The 19,507-nt window shown below is 44.7% G+C and overlaps 1 protein-coding gene across 2 annotated transcripts in view; it reads right to left on the bottom strand.

Moving 5' to 3' along the window:
- The window catches only part of LOC146042608 (osteoclast-associated immunoglobulin-like receptor), a 36,993-nt gene that overhangs the window by 5,515 nt on the left and 11,971 nt on the right, over positions 1-19,507 (bottom strand). The window contains exons 1-6 of one of the 2 annotated variants that reach the window (XM_083162685.1): positions 16,642-16,668; positions 11,793-11,828; positions 10,065-10,343; positions 8,177-8,458; positions 6,410-6,697; positions 4,966-5,144 (exon numbers count right to left, since the gene is read on the bottom strand). In XM_083162685.1, coding sequence (XP_083018811.1) covers positions 4,966-5,144; positions 6,410-6,697; positions 8,177-8,458; positions 10,065-10,343; positions 11,793-11,814 — 1,050 coding nt within the window. In that variant the 5' untranslated portion in view covers positions 11,815-11,828; positions 16,642-16,668. Of the gene's footprint in view, positions 1-4,965; positions 5,145-6,409; positions 6,698-8,176; positions 8,459-10,064; positions 10,344-11,792; positions 11,829-16,641; positions 16,669-19,507 lie in introns of those variants that run through there. The other variant, XM_083162684.1, reaches the window with a different exon arrangement.

Here is a 19,507-nt window from a genome sequence, read left to right as displayed (position 1 = left end):
ACACTTTTGTTGGTAAGCTGCTCAATCAGAGGTGTGTCACTCAGGTGCCAAAAGGGAGGGGTAATTCTGGTTAGGAAAACAACATTTTGTATCCCAATTGCACACTGAGTGAAAAATAACTACATACAAGATGACGGCATCTTCGCCAGAGGACCTGGTGAGTAGGATTTCCTTCCACAGGTTCCCCCTATGGATTTCATCGGATCCTGAAGCCCTGGAGCCCCGGACTCTGATGCCCTGGAGCCCCGGACTCTGAAGCCCTGGAGCCCCGGACCCCCGACTTAGCAGCCCTGGAGCCCCGGACCCCAGAACCTACTGTACCTACGGGCTTAAGATAGGTAAGTATCAGTATGTGTGTGTAATGTATGTATTCAACTTTTATTTTTCTGTGTTGTCAGTGTGTGTTTATTTAACTATTTATTTTACTGTAGAACTACAAGTGCCAGCGGGCCCTTTAATGCCCCGCATGCTGGGACTTGTGGTTCTCCAAGTCCCAGCATGTGGGGGAGGCTTGCTGGGACTCATAGTTCCACAGTAAAAGACAATAGTTTATTCTATTCTTTTACACTCAATCAGCCCGGTGACCACCGCACAGGGTCACCGGGGACAGCACCAGGCTTCAGCTTGGTCAGGTAAGTCCTGGAGAGGGGGACCCCTTTAGTGGGGTGTCCCCACTCCCCCAGGGCCCCTGGCCAGGCTGACCGGTCAGTAGGGATGAATGTTTTGGCTGCGGGACCTTATATAATAAGTGTCCCCCGGCTGTGACATTACCCTGCAGGCTGGTTTGGCCTGGGGCTGGTTCTTAAAATACGGGGGACCCCTAGTCATTTTGTCCCCCGTATTTTGGGAACCAGCCCCGGACCTGGAACCTGGGGCTGGTTTTAAAAAATCAGCGAAGTCCTATTTGTCGGGTTTCCTGATTTTTTAATACCAGCCCCGGCTCTTTCAGCCTGGTGCTGGTTACGGCAGTGGGGGGGACCCCACGTCTTTATTTTTAACCCCCCCCACCATCTTTACTATTATAAATTGAGTAGTTTTTTATTGGTTTTTCAAACATAGGGAAAAAAACAAAAAACACAAATTAACATTGAAGCCCTGACAGAGGCACGGTAAGCACATAACAAATTAGCGCAAACAGTGATTTATACGTAAACGTAATATTAGAGTTACATTGGATTTACGAGACGTGGAAGAATCCTGGCTCCCTTCACATATATATTTATAAATACAGAATAGTTGCCAGAAGGCGCCATCCAAGCAACCAATAAACAGGATATATAGGAGCACATTTGTGCAGTGACAAGTTAAAGAATAAAAGAAAAAATAATTAAATTACTCAGCAACTGCATAGTTCAAAATGAGCTAGCAATAAGTTACCGTCTGCCAGAGACTCCATACTAAATCCCAAATAGACCTACCTAAGTCTAACAAAAATAATTCCCAAAATAACCCGCCCTTAACCCCCCACCCAGTATAACCTACCCCCAACTTAGGCATACCTGGAGCCCGTCCCACTAACCCGCTAACTACACTATCTAAATCTACTCATGGCTACCCTTAAAAAAAACTAACTCTCCCCCCTCCCCCCCCACCCCCCACCCTAAATTGCTAAACACAGGATATTAAGGAAGCAACAGATGCATTGAGGGCTCTAAACATATTGCGCTAACCCCTGCTATAATAAAACAGCACATCCCCCTAAATATAATGATATACCACGTGTGACAGTGAGGATATTTAAGGATGAAACGACTCAGTAAATCGCAAATCTATACAGATATTTTTTTCGCGAATGTAGAAGCCTAAAAAAATTAAATAAAAATAAAATAGTAAAAGATATAGATGGATATACATAAAAAGAAAACAGGATATAAAGCTACGCGTATAGTAAAGGAAAAAAGGTTCATTATCCAAGAGAGAGGTTCACAAAATCATGGGCCCTGGGGATACACTGAAAGCGGCAAGCATAGAAATCAGAGGATACTAGTCCGGCCAGGCCTGCTTCCCATGTAAGTCCACATATAATACAGTCCCGCCATCGTATATCCAAAAGCACACAGAAAACAGTCGAAAATAGTGTAAGGATAAAAATGTCAGAAATGTCCTATCCAGCCAAGGACATAAAGATGAACATGCAGGGGAGGGTTCCTCCAACAATAGTACATCCGTTAGGGGTGCAGGACGGGGTTTCACGAAATTCAACGCAGACACTGGAACTGTAGTAGAGATATCATAGAAGGCCTCCATTTGGCAAGGTAAATTCAGCAATGGTGTCTTTGTAGAGGGTACTTGAAGTTTAGGCTCAGGGTGTGAAAGAGTAGTATTTTCTACAGTAAAAGCAGCAAGGATCCTACGCGTGGAAGCATTGATGGACTCCAGGATCTGGTGCAGAGCTTCAGACATCGCCAAGCCACTATGTCCAACGCACGTTCCACAGAAGTAGTAGAGGCAAGGTAGTGATGGCTAGCACACCACACACTGCCTCTATATCAGAGTGCACCGACAAATGTCATTAACTGAAGCAGGATAATTTAAGTAAGAGCCACTGACAGGAGTCCTCCAGGTTGCAGGTAGCACCGGATAGGCACTACACAAGTATATAGTCCAGCAAGTGACCAGCAACTGCGGTAAAAGACAGCACCTCACCAAAAGATAGACCCCACCTCACAAGCCCCAAATAAATCAGAGGCACCCGTGGAACCAAGCGTATGCATGAGTAGTTCAGCACAGGCGCCGCAGGCCAGGAGCCAGACTGGCAAGATGGCGCCGGCGTCTCCGTGCGGCCAAGCAGCGCGCCTCAGCAGAGATGACTCCTGCACTCCACCGCCAAACTTCCGGTGGGTCACAAGGCGCCCCCACCTGCCGAGACACCCGCTGGGGGCACCAGCGCAGTCAGGTCAGGAGGCTGCACCTCAGAAGCACCGGAGCCCAGCCAGAGCCGCCAGGGATCCAAGATGGCGCCCGCACACGGAGAAGACACACAGACCTCAGCAGGCAATCGGACGGCTCCCCGTGCACAGCACAAGAGGGTCACAGTTGATGCCGGGGACACAGGAGCAGCTCCGGAGCCAGTGGGGGTAAATATACGGCGTCCAGGGGTCCCGGGGCAGGATGTATATAGAGGATTTAGTCAGAGCTCTCACTCCCCGCACCCGCTCACGTTGCCGGCCAAGCCACGCCCCCCCATCTTTACTATTATAAACGGATCTTTATACGGGTAAGTGGAAATGGGACGCCAATTTACCATTTAAAAGCTGCAGTGGGAAAGGGTCTTTATGGCTCTTACCTGTTTAAAGACCCATTTTGTAAAAACGTGGGCAGTGGGAAAGCAGCATAATTGTCGTGAAAATACGCCTGGAAAATACAACTCATTTCCCAGGTGTATTTGGCAAAAGCCTGCACAGATCAGTCAGATCCATGCAGGCTTCAGTCTAAAATATATATTTATCTGTAGACTCCCATACATATCCTTGGTAGGGAAACCATGAGAAAAGAGGCGGCACTCAAACAGGTTTTTAACGGTGCTTTTGTATTGTGGTAATCATAAGAGCTTCATGTAATCCATTTGACGACGTTTCAAGACCTGTGCTTTTCATCAGGTCATACATCAAACCATAATAGCATATCTGCTGTGCAAAATCAATTAACAAATTATTTTAAAAACCGGCATGGGGTCCCCTCCCATGGCCATAACCTACTTTTAAAATGTCATGAGGTAAACCAAATAGGGGTCCCCTGGATTTTTTTAAACCAGCACCAGGCTCAATGGCCGGTCCTGGTTCCCAAAATACAGGGGACAAAGCAAGTAGGTGTCCTCCATATTTCAAGAACCAGCACCGGCAGGGTAATGCCACAGCTGGGAGGGAGACTTTTTATACAGGTCCCCCCCAGTCAAAGCATTCACCCCCTGACTGGTCAGCTTGGGCAGGGATCCTGGGGAAATGGGGACCCCCCCAAAGAAGGGGTCCCCCCCTCCAGAATTTACCTGCCCAGGCTGAAGCCCAGGGCTGTCCCTGGTGCCCCTGTGCAGTGGGCAACGAGCTGATGTTTGTGTAAAAAATTGAGAAAACTATTGTGTATTGCTGTGAAACTAAAAGTCCCAGCAAGCCTGCACCGTATGCAAGGACTTGGAGAAACACAAGTCCCAGCATGCAGGGCATTAAAGGGCCCACTGGGACCTGAAGTTCCACAACAGTACAAATAGTTAAAAAAAACATGGACACATACAAACAGTAAAATTTAATAATATACTACAATCATCCACTCATACATTACCTGTGGGTCCACCAATGGCCTGTCCTCTTGTCCCTGTAGAATCCAGGGACTGTCTTCTGTGCTTCTCGTGGTCCACAGGAACTCTGTTCACAGAAGCCGAGCATCTGTTTATATCTTTGGCTCTGCCCACAGAGCAGCAGTTTGGCCCGCCCACCAGCCGATCATGATCGGAGAAATCCCAATGAAAAATCTATGCAAAATCTGCTTTATCTATGTATGTTTATATTGTGTGGTTTGATCATTTCATATAAGTCTTGCTTAACTCAATGGGTATGGGTCTTTGGGTTGACCAATATTAGGTCGACATGCACTGTGTCGACCACTAAATGTTGACATGGCTAAGGTCCACAAAAAGAAGTGAAAATCCCACATCAACATTTTTACTGTTGACCTTGCCATTGTCGACCTAATGCTTGTGTCGACCTTCCAACCATGTCGGCCTTAGGCATGTTGACATAATGCTTGTGTTGACCTAAACAATGTCGACCTAACGACCAACTCAATATACTATTCTAGCGCAGATACAAAGCTGTTCCATTTTGTTTGGTACCTGTTTATAAGGTCATCTGGATATACTCTTACAGGCGTATTAGTGTTATCTGCCGCTTCAATTACATAGAACTATTGTGTTTTTAAAGATAATCCAATATACAGATGCATAAGCGCCTGAATGAAGGTTGTGTTTCTAACCTGTGTATAGTCAGAGTACACCGCCTGTTTCTCCCGATGAGGTGGCAGATTAGGTGGATGCCTTTTAGTTTCCGGGAAACTCTTTAAATGCTTCACAATGATGACACTCATTAAAATCAGGACCAATACTGACAGAAAGAGGCGTATAGTGTTTCCTGCTTTATAATCATTTCCATGATCTGAAACAAACACAAATATCATTATCATTACCTAAAAACTACAGTATGAAGTCAGAGTTTTCCCATTACGCCAAGACATGATTTATCCAGTATGCAAAGCTGCATTACGTTAGTCTGTATTTATATAGTGCTGCTTCTTACAGAGAACATTACATTACACTCTGCACCTGTGGAGCTTTTGGCCTAAATGACATAGTTACATACTGTAGTTACATAGTATTTAAGGCTGAACAAAGACTCACAATAATCCAGTTCATCCGTGGGGTATTTAATTCATCCCTTGCTATATGTAGTGTATACTGATATATTTGACAGATTTTGATTATTGCTTGTACCCAGAGCCGGCGCCGCCACTAGGCAGCCTTAGGCACCGGCCACTACAGGGTGGCAGTTAGGAGCAGGTCCCTGTGGATGGAGGTTAGCGGCAACTCTCTCCCCCCCCCCCCCCCCCCCCCCCCCACCACCACCAGCCTAGGATCCAATATACACAAGGAGGACGATATTACTTCACAAGGTGGAATTTCTCTGTTAGAGGAACTGCAATATACCAAACAGGCTGTTGGCTTAACCTTTCACAAGGAGTGCATTGGACTGCACGTGTCCAAGGATAACTCTCTATCCAACTTGTGGCGACCAGCTTGGTAACTATGATAACCTCCGGAGATACCCCTTATTCCCTCCATTCATAAATTGGCAAATATGGCTACAACATATGTCCCCAGACCTATCACATATTGATGTGGCAACTCAATACCTCAGGCCGATCTAATCAATTTTTTTTGTGCTTTTTAATTATTGTGTGATTATTTTATTTCATGTATTTTATTACTGTGTATTAAAATAGTTTAATTTTAAAACTGTCTAGCGCTGCTTTTTATGCTCATGTGGTATTCCCATTAGCAAGACAACAAAGTACCTTCTTGTTTCCCCAACAAAATTGCTTTGAACAATCAGCTACTGTACATTATAATTAGTACTTCCTCATCTTTGCGTCCACAGCTTACGCTCTGGAACTAACATAGCCTAACCTGCACCACCCTGGGACCACGCCACCCTCCTGTGTCCACGCCACCATCTATTACTTTTAGCAAAGTTGTGGCGAGCAGAGCAAGGCACCGAGCGCAAAGAGTGGCAAGTGAAGCGAGCCCGCGAGGGGACAATAATGCTATTCAGAAAGCAGCTAACGTAAAGATGAGGAAGTACCTTATAATGTTACAATTTATATAACATTTATATCATAGTAATAATGTTTTCTTTACACTTACCTGCCCACATAATGGCTGGATCGCTGATGACAGAATCTGCAAAGTGATCCCCCATCTTTATTCGATATATACAGTAGTATTTCTTCTGGGAGTGATCAGCATTTATGAGGACAAATGTGACATGATTTTCAGTGACACCTTTTATTTCATCTTCTATGTCTTTGCTGGTATTTAGCAGTAGAAACCACATCCTTTTGTATTTCACCGGTGCTGTACAGCTGATATTCAGCAAAGTGTTATTTGTAAGGTCAGAGTCTGAGGTCCAGGAAAGTGAGGGTCTGGGGAGTTCTGGAAAATGTCATCAAATGTAAAACAATACACAAAGCCCAATACGTAGTGTTCGCTAAATGGTGATATTGACACATAATTCATAATGATGCATATATTTATAACGTTAGCATTAATCACACGCTTACTGCAGCTGTGCTTATTAACTACCATTTGAGCAGATGTGTACACTTACATATCCACTCGCATGCGGCTACACACTGGGGGGAAATCATTCGCCGGTCGCTCACGACAAATGATTTTGAGATCCAATGACCTTTATCTGTTATTTCAAACATAGGTCCTGATTCAGAGTAGTGCACAGGCCTGATAGATAATTACTATTTAAATGTTAGAAGATTAGTGCATGCACAGGACCTGTACTATGCATGTCTTCTACTGCAAGACATTTCCCTAAAGCTGCAGTCTAAATGGCAGGCTGCGGGTGACTGGAGCTGCAACGGCCAATCGGAGTAGCCTCAGGCTGCATCTTAAGGTGCCCACAGACATGTCCGATTTTGCCCAATTTCACCTGTTTCTGACAAATCGGGGCAATATATCAGGTGAAATTGGCCCAAATCTGAGGTGTTTTACATCAGATCCATGCACATTGGAACCTAGAGATCTTATAGGATCATTTGGAATCGGACCATCAGCTGCACATCACGGGTGCTTTTGAACTTCCCTGGCAGCTCCCTGGGAGTTCTTTTACATGTGATAAATTGCATTTGATTTATCGCATGTAAAAAATGGCACATCAAGTGCCAAGTTGGATGGAGCCCTCCCGGGAAGCTGCCAGGTGAAGTTCAAAGGAAAACAGATCCAACTTGTGCCTCAGACAAGTCAGACCTGTGTATGGCCAAGAGCAGATCACAGATGCCAGAAGAAGGTGTCTATTTACACCAGATGCCCCCTGCTGCCATAACATGTTTCACAGCCAAGATGGAAAGAGCTAAAGAACCAACCATAAGCTCCTTTGATTTTGCAAACACATGACAAGATAAAAGCTTGTCGGTACTTTACCACCAGGGCTATTTTTGTGCAGGCTCCAGCAGGAACTGAGGCCCTTATTCTAGTTCACTCTTTCAGACAAAATATTTCTTAGATGGACAAAACCATGTGCACGGCAGGTGAGGCAGGTGTTACTTGTGCAGAGATAATTAGATTTGGGTGGGGTTTTACACCTGCCTCACCTGCAGTGCACATGGTTTTGTCCATCTAAGAAATATTTTGTCTGAAAGAGTGAACTAGAATAAGGGCCTCAGTTCCTGCTGGAGCCTGCACAAAAATAGCCCTGTTTACCACCCTCTATTTTATCTCTTCAAGCTTTGCTAAATCTCCCCTACTATCACAATACTGATCCCATTGTTAGGTTTCAAATGGCACCTAGATCTGCAGTCCCATTTCTCTGTCATTATTTCTGTTTTTTCCTGAAAGTGTTGTGTCGTTTATGGGGAGGAGTGGCCACATTCTTATTTGTGCAAAATAAACTTGAATTACCTTTAATCTGTACACTCATAGGATTACTGTAAGTAGATTGGATCTGAAATTCATTATCCGGTTTGGTCCTATATTTACACTTATATTGCCCCACATCTTTCTCTTTAGCATTTATTATAACATAAGACAATGGATTTTTGGCATTATCCATAAGTAAAGTATCACCCTTGTAAAGGGTAAATATCACGTCTGAATAGGAAGCAGTACACGTTATTGTGATATCCTCTCCTGGCTGGACAATGTTCCGTGGTTCAGCAGTAATTGTTGGTGGTGGATATCTGTCTGTAAAGATGTGGAGGAAAGAGAAGCACAAGTAAAACATAGTGATACTCATAAATACTTGTAGGCTATCACTTTACATAACCATGATTTAGTCAGGGCAGCAAAGTGGTAAGGGTACAATAAGGGCACTTCCAAATGGGGAAATCTAAACACACATGGCCCAAGCTCAGGGAGATCAGGGAAACTTTTTAAAAGTTTGATGTGTGTATTATATTATTGTTAGGTAGGGTGTGCCCAGGAACCCTGTTGCAGAAACTCCACTGTCCTGATGGCCTCCAGCAAACTAAGGCTTCACCTTTAACAGCCACGTTTGTGGGGGTAAATTAGGTTCACCTCCACCCCGGTGCCACCAGGTCTTATGGGTGACAAGGCTGCTGCTGGAGGTAGAGTGCCGCAAGATGGGTATGAACAGGCTTTAGAGCACACACCTTCCAAATGCGGGTTTAGACCCACCAATGCAACAATGCATAAATTACCTGGGACCAATGTCCCAAATGACAGTATGTGTAACAATACACAAGGTGAACCCAGATAATACTAGACAATAACTATGAAATGCAACAATGCAAGAAGATGATACCATCAGAAATATAATAAACAGAAGCTGTTAACCCCTGACTTATCTGAGAAGTGGAACCACAGACCAGTACACCAGTTGAACACGGCAGACTGACAGGCAGGCTGGAACACAGAAGCAGGAACCAGGAACACGCTGACTGAGGCACAACCAGAGGCACACAGGATGCTATAACCGGCGCCTCTGAGAAGGGCTAGCCAGGTTTTGTTCGAAATTCCCACCTTTCTCCGGCGTAGGTGATGTCAGCCGCAGCCCCTGTGAATGTCCCCGGCTGCAGTGTGTGAGGTGGAAGTTCAAGACTTTGCCTAGCAACATACCTAACACTTCCGCCCTGCTTGCCCGGCTGCTGCCGGAAGAAGATGGCCACCCGCAGTGTCCCTGAGCCTTCAGTGCTAGTACTGCCAGCAGCACTGCCGGAGGCAGGGGATGAGCGGCGGCGGCAAGAGGAAAGTATAACAATTATTTTATATTTTATACACTGCATATTTCTAAATAAACTTATACTGAATCGGTTTCCTTAGCTATTAGTAAAAAAATATAATAATACAAAAATTTGGGGACATTTAAAAAAATATATTAGCCAGTTAAATAGTTTTAAAAAATTCTGCAGCAAAATTGATGAGGAATATATACTTTAGCTAACTCAGGCTCTAGTTACACTCTCCCCATAAGCATACCTCCCAATTGTCCTTTATATAAGTGTATTTCAACACTGTCCCGCTATCCAATCCCTAGGCTTTAGTGTCCTTCAGGTGGGGTGGGGAGAAAGTTGGGGGAGGCTATGAAAAACATTTCTCTGTGCACAGCATCTAACTGTGATGGGAGGTGATCCAGGAGCTTCTCAGGGAGCACTAAGCACACCCCCAAAATTACAATAAAGGAGGTCATGCCATGAGGCCCCTTCCACTTTTCGTGGGTGCGCCAGGTTCTGAGTTGTAAACTCCCAAAAGTTGGGAGGTATGCCATAAGTGTGTATGTTTCATTATTCTGTTATCTGTCATAACAATGAGATGGAGGGGATCAACTTACCACTGACATAGATGTCCACAGGATCACTGGGTTCTGAGATTTCGGAATTCCAGCTGTATTTGCAGATGTACAGGCCAGAGTCATTATTATTAACCTTTGCAATTGCAAACATTGAAACAAATTGTTCTCTTGTCACATTGTTACCAGCGGTTTCTTTCGCCAGAAAGAACTTGTTTGCATTAGATGAATTTGTGCAATGGAAATGTACCGTGTCACCAATGACAATGACTTCATCTGTATTATTGTAGAGAACTTCTAGACTTGGCTTGTGAAGTGTGCCTGGGATAAAAAGTTGGAGATGTTGTCAGACATATCCTGTGTATCGGGCAGATGTACTAAGCCTTGCAGGGATAAAATGTAGAGAGATAAACTACTAACCAAACAGCTGTCCTTTTTCAAAAACAGCCTGTAACTTGACAAGTTGTCGGCAATTATTAGCTGGTTCTCTCTCTCTCTCTCTCTCTCTCTCTCTCTCTCTCTCTCTCTCTCTCTCTCTCTTTCATCCACCTCCAAAGCTTAGTACATCTAACCTAGTTGAAATCATTTGTACAGATGCAAGATGCAAGGAAGATAGAATAACCATTATACCTTAAGTTATTATTTGCAACATAGTTTCCTGAAAGGCTCATTAACATATTACAGAGAATTACATGCCACCCGCCCCCATTTGCACGCCTGGGAAAATAATGTTTTCCATAAACATCTATTTGCAGGCCAGGGGGGGAAACTACCACATCTTTCGATGGTCGCCGATTATCAAAGTATGTGGTACGTGCATGCATATATAAAGGGACTCTCAGGTCACTTATATATGCATGCACATTTGGGAGGAACTGGGCGGGCAGCTGACATCCGGTGATGTCAGCTGCCCACCCCCGCACCCACGTCACCCGGTGATTACCATGGGAACGCCCAGCATTTTCATGGGAACACCAATGAAACACTCGTGTTCCCATGGGCCAGTTCCCCGGCCTGCCGCTCCACGCTCCCCCTCGCCCACTGCCCGCAATATTTGGTGCGTGCACCCGTGAACAGTCTGTTTGCCGTGGCTGAAATGCGGCTGCACATGCGCCAAACATCATCCCCATGCAAATGTACGGCCGCTGTGTGACCATTAAGGTCCACAATGTCGACATTTTGGCAATGAAGACAGTATTTGTGAACTTCTTGAAAGTCAACATTCATAACTTGTCGTCATTTTGGTGCCAGTATCCTGTCAACATTTTGGAGGATCTTGGAGTGACTCAAGATGACTTGATTCTCATTTTAGATATATAAACGTATGAGCAATTTTCATGTAGCCAGGGCAGTAGAGGGACTGGCTGGTCCCAGGGACTATGTGGGGAAAGCGGGGTTGTATGATCATGGGAGCTGTGGCCAACAAATACAGAAAGAAATGACTAATAGGCCAAAAAACGGGTGCCGGACTGGGTCCCGACAGTCGGGATCCCGACAGTCATTAACCCGACGTCGGGATCCCGACTGTTAAAACACTGGCGGCCGGGTTCCCAACGGTCGTCGGCTATTTTCCCTCGTGGTAGTCCACGACCCCCATAGAGGGAGAATAGAATTGGTGGTGAGCGTAGCGTGCCCGCAAGGGGCTTTGTTGCGCTGGCCACGCTGTCTGAGACCAGGCAGTTGGGATCCCGACTGTCGGTGAATCATACCACACCCCAAAAAACTTTCTTCTATATATATTTCTTTTCATTGGATCCATACAGTACTTACCTTTTGCAAAACATTGTTTCATACCCAGAAGGAAATCTGCAATGCAATTTTTGATATAAGAATTAAATTGTCATATGTTATACGGAAAAAAGCGCAAGCTAAAAGACGCACTAAGCTTTAAAAGTGATAAACAGTCAGCCAATCAGCTCCTACCTGCCATGTTACAGTCTGTGGCCCTTATACTGGTTCACTCGCAAAGGCAAATTCCTTCTCAAATGGACAAAACCATGTGCACTGCAGGTAGGGCAAATGTACCATGTGCAGAGATTTAGATTTGGGCGATTTGTTTTGTGAAGGGTAAATACTGACTGCTTCATTTTTACACTGCAGTATAGATCTCACTTTGAAGTAAAACCCCACCCAAATCTAATTAGCTCTGCACGAGTTACATCTGCCCCACCTGCAGTGAACATGGTTTTGTCTATTTGAGAAGGAATTTGCTTTTGCAAGTGAACCAGAATAAGGGCCTGGGTTTGAAACATGTCAGGGAGGAGCTGATTGGCTGTTTTTTTTTATCACTCTCCATTTTATAACTTTTGAAGCTTAGTGCATCTGGCCCATATAATGTGATACATATCTTCAGAATAATTTGTGCTTGCAAGTGAGAGATGACAGCTGCTGTAAGCTCAACTTCCTACAGTGTATTACATTTATACTGAAGTCAGAGGTTTTCAATTGACAAGGAACAGCCCTTGTCCCACTGGTTTTTGAGAGATGCCACTCTGCAGTAGTTCATTTCCTGAACCATACTAGTGTTACAGTTAATATTAATGCCCATAGTAGTATGTTAGTGTATTTGATAAAAAAAAAAATCATAATTTATACCTCCCAATTTTCATTATAGTGGGATCATCCCACTAATTGAAGACAGTCCCACTCTCCCTCCCCCGGGTCACAGTGTCCAGTGGGCAGGTTAGGGGGAAAGTTGGGGGAGCCGGCTATCACTTCTGCACTGCTCTGCAGAGCAGCCAGTGATTGCCGAATAGATGCTCTGCACATGCACCTAGCATCAATTCAGTACGGGGAGTAAGCTGGCTGACGGAACGGGATTGGTGCCACTGGTGGTCCCGAACTCTTAGACTGTCCTTCTGGAAATCGAGCACTGAGATATATGTGGCACAGTATCCCGCAGGAGTGACGGGCCCTCGAGGTAACTCTACAGGAACCTGTAATGAGGTGGAAGGAAGCTGCGGTAATTGCTCACCTTTAAAAGCATAGTCTGCTGTGAGCATTAGACCAGATTGCATGCCTGAAATCTAGCATTAATGTGATAGCTATGTTTATGGTAATTATTTTAAGCAATAGTGTAGGACCTGCAGAAAAGTGGGGTTCCGTGAAGGGGGCTGCAGGCTTAAATGCATTGATCAATACATGAACCAAATCTCCACTGTTTATTAAAATTAGTTAATTTAATGAGTGCATAGCCCCTACAATTTATATATAAACAATGTTGTCACAAGCCATAGGGCACCCCAAAACTAGTAAAGGTGAGTGCCGATGTTTAGTGTATATTATATATACAGTATATATGGATGTATGTACTGTATGTGAATGTGTGTGTGTCTACGTTCCAGCATAACTCAGGAATGCCTGGACCAATTTTTACACCACACTTGGTAAACATATGACTTACAATCTGGAAATAAAATACTGTGAGGATAATACACCCCTACAAGCCCGTGGGGGATCCAGGGGCCCAGAAAGGGGTCCGGCCACTACACAAAGTGGATCAGGTAAGCAAGGTATCCAGCATAATGCTAGAATATAGAAAAATAAACTGTGGGGTAAGACACCTATAGCACCCCCATGGGGTCCCGGGGGCACTACGTATATACAGGGCAGCCAAGAGGGGGGGAGAGGGTTCTAATTATCCAGGCCCGGACTTGCTGGAGGGCCTAGTCCAACCGCCTCCATCCCTCCCAGGCGGCAGCAGCAGCCAGCAGTACACATGTACAGCATGTGCAGTGCTGACAGCAGGCTCAGCATGAGCGTTCCACTGACAGTGTGAGAGCCCATGCTGAGCCTGCTGTCAGCACAGCACATGCTGTAGGTGTGTGCTGCTACTGCTGCAGATGTGGGGGGATAATAACACTCCCCCCTGGAGGGTTTTTTCACTCTACTAGGGGCCACGCCCCCAATTTTACTGGGACTTGGCATACCGTACGTATATACAGTATGTGTTGTGTCTTTGTGTATCTGTGCAATGTTTAAGTGTGTGTGTTGTACTGTTTTTGGGTCTGTGTAGTGAATGTGGGTGTGTGTTGTACTGTTAGAGGTATGTTAAGTGTGTCTGTTGTGTGTATCTGTCCAATGTGTAAATGCGTAAGATGTGCTACGTATATATGTGTGTGTAGTGTGCTGTGTATCTTTGCAAAATTTTCTGTGTGTTGTACTATTTTTGGGTGTGTGTTGTAGTGAATGTGGGTGTGTGTTTTACTGTGAGTGGTGTGTATTGTGTGTGTGTAGTGTGCTGTGCGTATCCTGCCAATGTTTAAGTGTGTGTATTCTGTGTGTTTCTGTACAGGTATCTGTGCAATGTTTAATTGTGTGTGTTCTGCTTCTGTGTGCTTGTTGTACTGTTTTTGGGTGTACAGTATGTTGAAGTGTATGTGGGTTTGTGTTGTACTTTATGTGGTGTGTTTTGTGTGTGTGTTCTGTTGTGTGTATCTGTCCAATTTCAGGTGTGGGGTTGTTCCTTCGTCAACTGTTTCCCAGATCGACAAACTTTTTCCAGATCATTAATCAAGGCAAATTAAAACTTGGTGGTTTATAAATTTCTAAGTCAAATTTCCCCAAAACGGCTTTGAGATGCACACCACCGGGTCCAGAGGTACCTTGTTGCTAAATTTGGTGGCTCTGAGTGCCACGGCGTGTCTGCAATGCGACAGAAACGCACACACGCATACACACTCTTCAATTTATTATATAGACCAGCGGTGGCCAATCCGCGGCTAACTTCCCTTCAGCTGATACTCGGCAGATTCCCTCTTTGATGTGCGGCGCCGGCTCAGACACTGTCTTTCATGTGTGACGAGTCATGAGCAAGCGCATGCGCAGTCACACTAGGAGCAGTGTCCCTGGCGCCATGTTAGTCACACTGCGCAGTCGGCATATCTATTCCTCCCTTTGATCCACCCGCCCCTGCTCTGCCTGGCTTCATCATTCACCGCCGCAGCCTCCTGCCATCTGGAGTCAAGTGTATGTAATATTATCATGCATATATATATATTTATTTAAGCAAGAGGTATATGTTCTGTATGGGGGGGGGGGGGATATCTAGAGTGGGGTGGTCACTGCTTGACTGGGTTTTTTGCTTTAGGTCACGATCTCTTACAATGGTTCACACATGTGCCTTCACAAATTTTCATACACTCAGTTAAAAAAATATATATAAATATTTACCCTGCACAGAAACAAAATAACTCATTCAAATCTCCAGGCACATGTTACATCTGCCCCACCTGCAGTGCACATGGTTTTGCCCATTTTGAGAACAAATTTGTACTGCTATCAGATCTGAATAAGGGTCAAAGTCAAAGTCATGTCCTACAAATGTCATTCTAAGCCACAACCCATTTAAAAATGGGGCGTGGCCGTCTGGGAGCTAGGCCACACCCATTTTTGAATGGTTGCGGCTCTTTGTCTTAACTGAATTTTTTTTGGCTCTTTGTCTCAGATGGGTTGGCCACCCCTAATATAGACTATGCCTATATATGAAAATTAGTACCATAATAGGAAATTACTGGTATTTAATGATTTTCAAAATGACTCACTAATTTGGTTAATTGTGAAATGAAGAAGTAAAACAAATTCCATAGTTGTGTAACATTTAATAAATGTAGTTTTGGGATGGTACGCTTATTGTGTAAACTGTGAAGTAGTAGTCTGTTTAGTTTAATCTGCTCTGTAATCTGTGGCTGTGACAGCAAAGAGGAAGAGAAATTGAATGATTTTGATAAGAAAACAGGTGGGTTGTACTTAGTAGCGGCCCATACCTTTTCAGTCAAAGGCCCCCGCTCCCCCTGCCTGTCGCCGCCGGTCCCTGCAGAGAGTTCCCGGCGCCTGTGCTCTGATGACAGGCACCAGGTCTGGCGCATGCTCTGTACTGTGCATGCAGCCAGTTTCTATGGGCTGCTTTGCCACAGCCAAAGAAGTAATCATGGTCCTGGCACCTGTACTATACAAATGACAGGCACCAGGACAAGCGCATGCGCAGTACCGATATAGATACTGCGCATACGCAATCGGCAATTCCACACGGCAGCCCGCAGAAAGGCATCCCGGAGGGAGGGAACACCTCCCACTGGGACTGCCTTGGTGACTGGCAGGTCGGACTTTCAATTGGAAGTCACGGTCAGTCACAGTCAAGCCAGTGCAGTCTCCCAGACTGCATCTGGCTTCATTACAGTGGCAGATTTTATCTGGGGGGGCTGCAGCCCTGGAGCCCATAGGTAAAAACTGCCACTGGTTAAACTGCTAGGATGGGGCTGGCATGGGTACTGATCACATCATTTTGAATAGCCTGTGATACTGGATGGGGGGATGGTTTCCTCTGCTTTCAGAATAGCAGAATGGATTTTGTGGAATGGCTGATTCTTGGCCATCCTTTCTTTGCCACCACACCATTGGGATGGTAAGACGGTGCACAATGGTAGTTGTTTTTATTTGTATAACTTGTCTGTAGTGTACCCCATTACGTTTGTTCAATACCTCATATAAATAAGTCCAGAGTGACTTGTCAGTCATTTAAAAAAATAATCAACTCAAAATTGCTCATTTGTTTGTGCACCTGGTGTGTGCTATACCACACTGTGACTTTGTTCACATAAAAATAAACACCGTGACTCACTGCAATGTATGTTGGAAAGGTAGAGGAATGCAGCTTAAGTGCAGGATCTACAATCAAAAATTTACATATGTTAATAGTTATGCCCCAAATTTGAACCAACCCACAAGTTGTTTGTTTGAACAGGTTCTAGCTTTAAAATCAGGTATCTTGGTGACGGGGATGATCTTAATTGGGTTCTTCATACTATACTAGACCAGTCTTCTGCTTCCAAAGACTAAAGAGAAAAGAGGACTCATTTAGTGGGGCACTCTTGAAAATGTATTAAGTGATTAGAATAAAACGTAACTTTTATTACAATAATTTAAGAAAACGTGGGACGATGTGGCCTATTTTAATAGACCAAAATTTGATTTCCAGTCTTGCAGTGAGCAAAATGAACCCAATCAATTATACAGTATGTGCCTAGTGATGCACATAGTTTTTTTTTAGGCAAATGGTAATTAACTATTAGATGTTTTAGAAAGGGTTAAATTCCCTAATGTGGTGAAGACTGCTTGTGAGCAGGTCAAAGTTTAATTAGCCAACTGTATGACATAAAAACAACAGTGAATTTACAGGAGAAAATATTCCTGTTAAGCGTTCTGTCAATATAACATAATAGGTACTTGTTTAGTTTCACGGCGGCAGATGCGATATCAAGTGCGATTGCGATTCGATGCGATTTTGTACCTGTTCAAAACCCCACTATCCACTACGCATGGAGTTGATTTCATTTAGTGCGGCGAACGCAGCGAGCCACCGAGCCCGAAGCATGGAGAGCGTAGCGAGCCCCACGAGGGGATGCTGATTACTTTACATGTATTCCGCGTCCCCTTGCGGGGCTCGCTGCGCTAGCCACGGAGTACATGTAAAGTAATCCGCGTACGCTCAGCACCCTTTGGTCCGATTTCGGCCAGATCCGACTGATCTGGCCGAAATCTGACCAAAATCGGCTAGTGTATGGGGGCCTTTACACTATGCGATTTGGGCACGATTTCACCCGATTCGGATGAATCGAGCAGTGAAATCGGCCCAAATCGCACTTGTAGACATCCCCTTCGATCCGATGCGCGGTCCCGTGCGCATCGGATCGGGGTCGGGAGGTCGGAGGGGCTGCACATAAGATTTGCTAAATCTTATGTGCAGCCCAGCCCCGGAGCCGTGCGGGGGATGACAGCGGGCGGGGGATGCCGGCTATAGAGAGCCGAGCAGGGGGAGGCTGCATAGGGAGCCGGGCAGGAGGAGGGTGACAGCGGGAGCAGCGCGCCGGGCAGGGAGGATGACGCTGGCTGCCGGGCAGCGGCGGGAGCCGGGAGGAACACACTAACTTAAAAAAAAAAAAGCCCATACAGATCTGTATGGGCTTTTTTTTTTTTCAAGTTATCTGTGTTCCTCCTGGCTCCCGCCGCTGCCCAGCAGCCAGCGCCATCCTCCCTGCCGGGCGCGCTGTTCCCGCTGTCACCCTCCTCCTGCCCGGCTCTCTATGCAGCCTCCCCCTGCTCGGCTCTCTATTAGCCGGCATCCCCCGCCCGCTGATGACCCCCCGCACGGCTCCCTCCTCCTGCAGCTCCCCGGGGACCGCATATGATAAATCCATGCGATTTATCATATGCAAACCTTGGCACATCAAGTGCCTAATCGTGTGTCCCCCTCCCGGGGAGCTGCAGGGTGACATCAGGTCCAACTTGTCCTTAGGACAAGTCGGACTAATGTATGGGGGCCTTAAGGTCTAAAGATCAGACTTGGACATAGACAGAAATACCACTAAATCCACAGACATTCCATGTAATTGAGAAATATTGCACTGATACTTAAAAACAAATAATGTTGGGGAATACTCTGTGACTAATTATTAGATACATACAGTAATATTGGTTTGTGTTTGACATAGAACACCAGTCTTCAAATGACAGATAGCTAAGAATTAACATTGTTGCCATTTACAAGATACAAAGTACAGGTCTGTGCATTTTTCTGAGACCACTTTGTGCCACTTTGCTAGATAAAAGTACAGATCCATACATTTTTCTTGCACTACTTTATTCAATTTTCTCTGATCTCTGGGGATTAATAACATACTTAGAATATTATATTATATTGACAGAACGCCTGACAGGAATATCTTCTCCTGTAAATTCACCATTGTTTATGTTTTATGTCATATGCTAATTACACTTTGACCTGTGTCAAATTACTACAATTGCCATTTGCCTCAAACGAGTCCTAGCGCAAAAAAAAACTATTTGCATCACTATGCACATATAATTGATTGCTTTCATTTTTTATTTTGAACCAATCCCCAGTGTATTGCATATAAACTTTCAAACTTTGGTCTATTAAAATAGGCCACATCGTTCCACATTTTCTTATTCTAATAAAAGTAAAATTTTATTCTAATCACTAAATACATTTTCAAGAGTGCCCCACAAAAAGAGTCCTCTTTTCTCTTTCGTCTTTCAGGGGACCACCACCAACCTTAAATCTTTCCCACACTGGGGTTCACATTCGTAAGATAGTTGGTACTAGGCTACCCAGGCCGAATCCCACAACAAGGTGGAGAGGCCTCACTTGACCTCCCTTTCTAGTGGCGAGCAAAACCTTGTGCGGAATCCAAAAGCCCAATCTCCCTAGTCTTCTGCATCCTCCAACCAAAAGAAGGGTTGGTGAGAAGCTCTGGGTTTCACTGAGAGAAAAAACGACAAACATATATGTTAAAAAATTATTTAATAAAATACAAAATTATTTGAACTCAAATAAACAAGGTTAAAATAACAGAAGGCATATCAAACAAATAGATGTTACAGTACTGCAATATTCTGTGAATTGAGGGTATGGTGCAGTCTTTATTAAGACCTGAGAGCTTTAAGTCTCTATTAAGATTTAACAG

This window comes from Crinia signifera, chromosome 19 (genome assembly GCF_055691185.1).
Source record: "Crinia signifera chromosome 19, ASM5569118v1, whole genome shotgun sequence".
In the NCBI taxonomy this organism is placed as follows: domain Eukaryota; kingdom Metazoa; phylum Chordata; class Amphibia; order Anura; family Myobatrachidae; genus Crinia; species Crinia signifera.
Note: the sequence above shows the minus strand (reverse complement) of the source record. Positions and strands in the feature narration are given on the sequence as shown.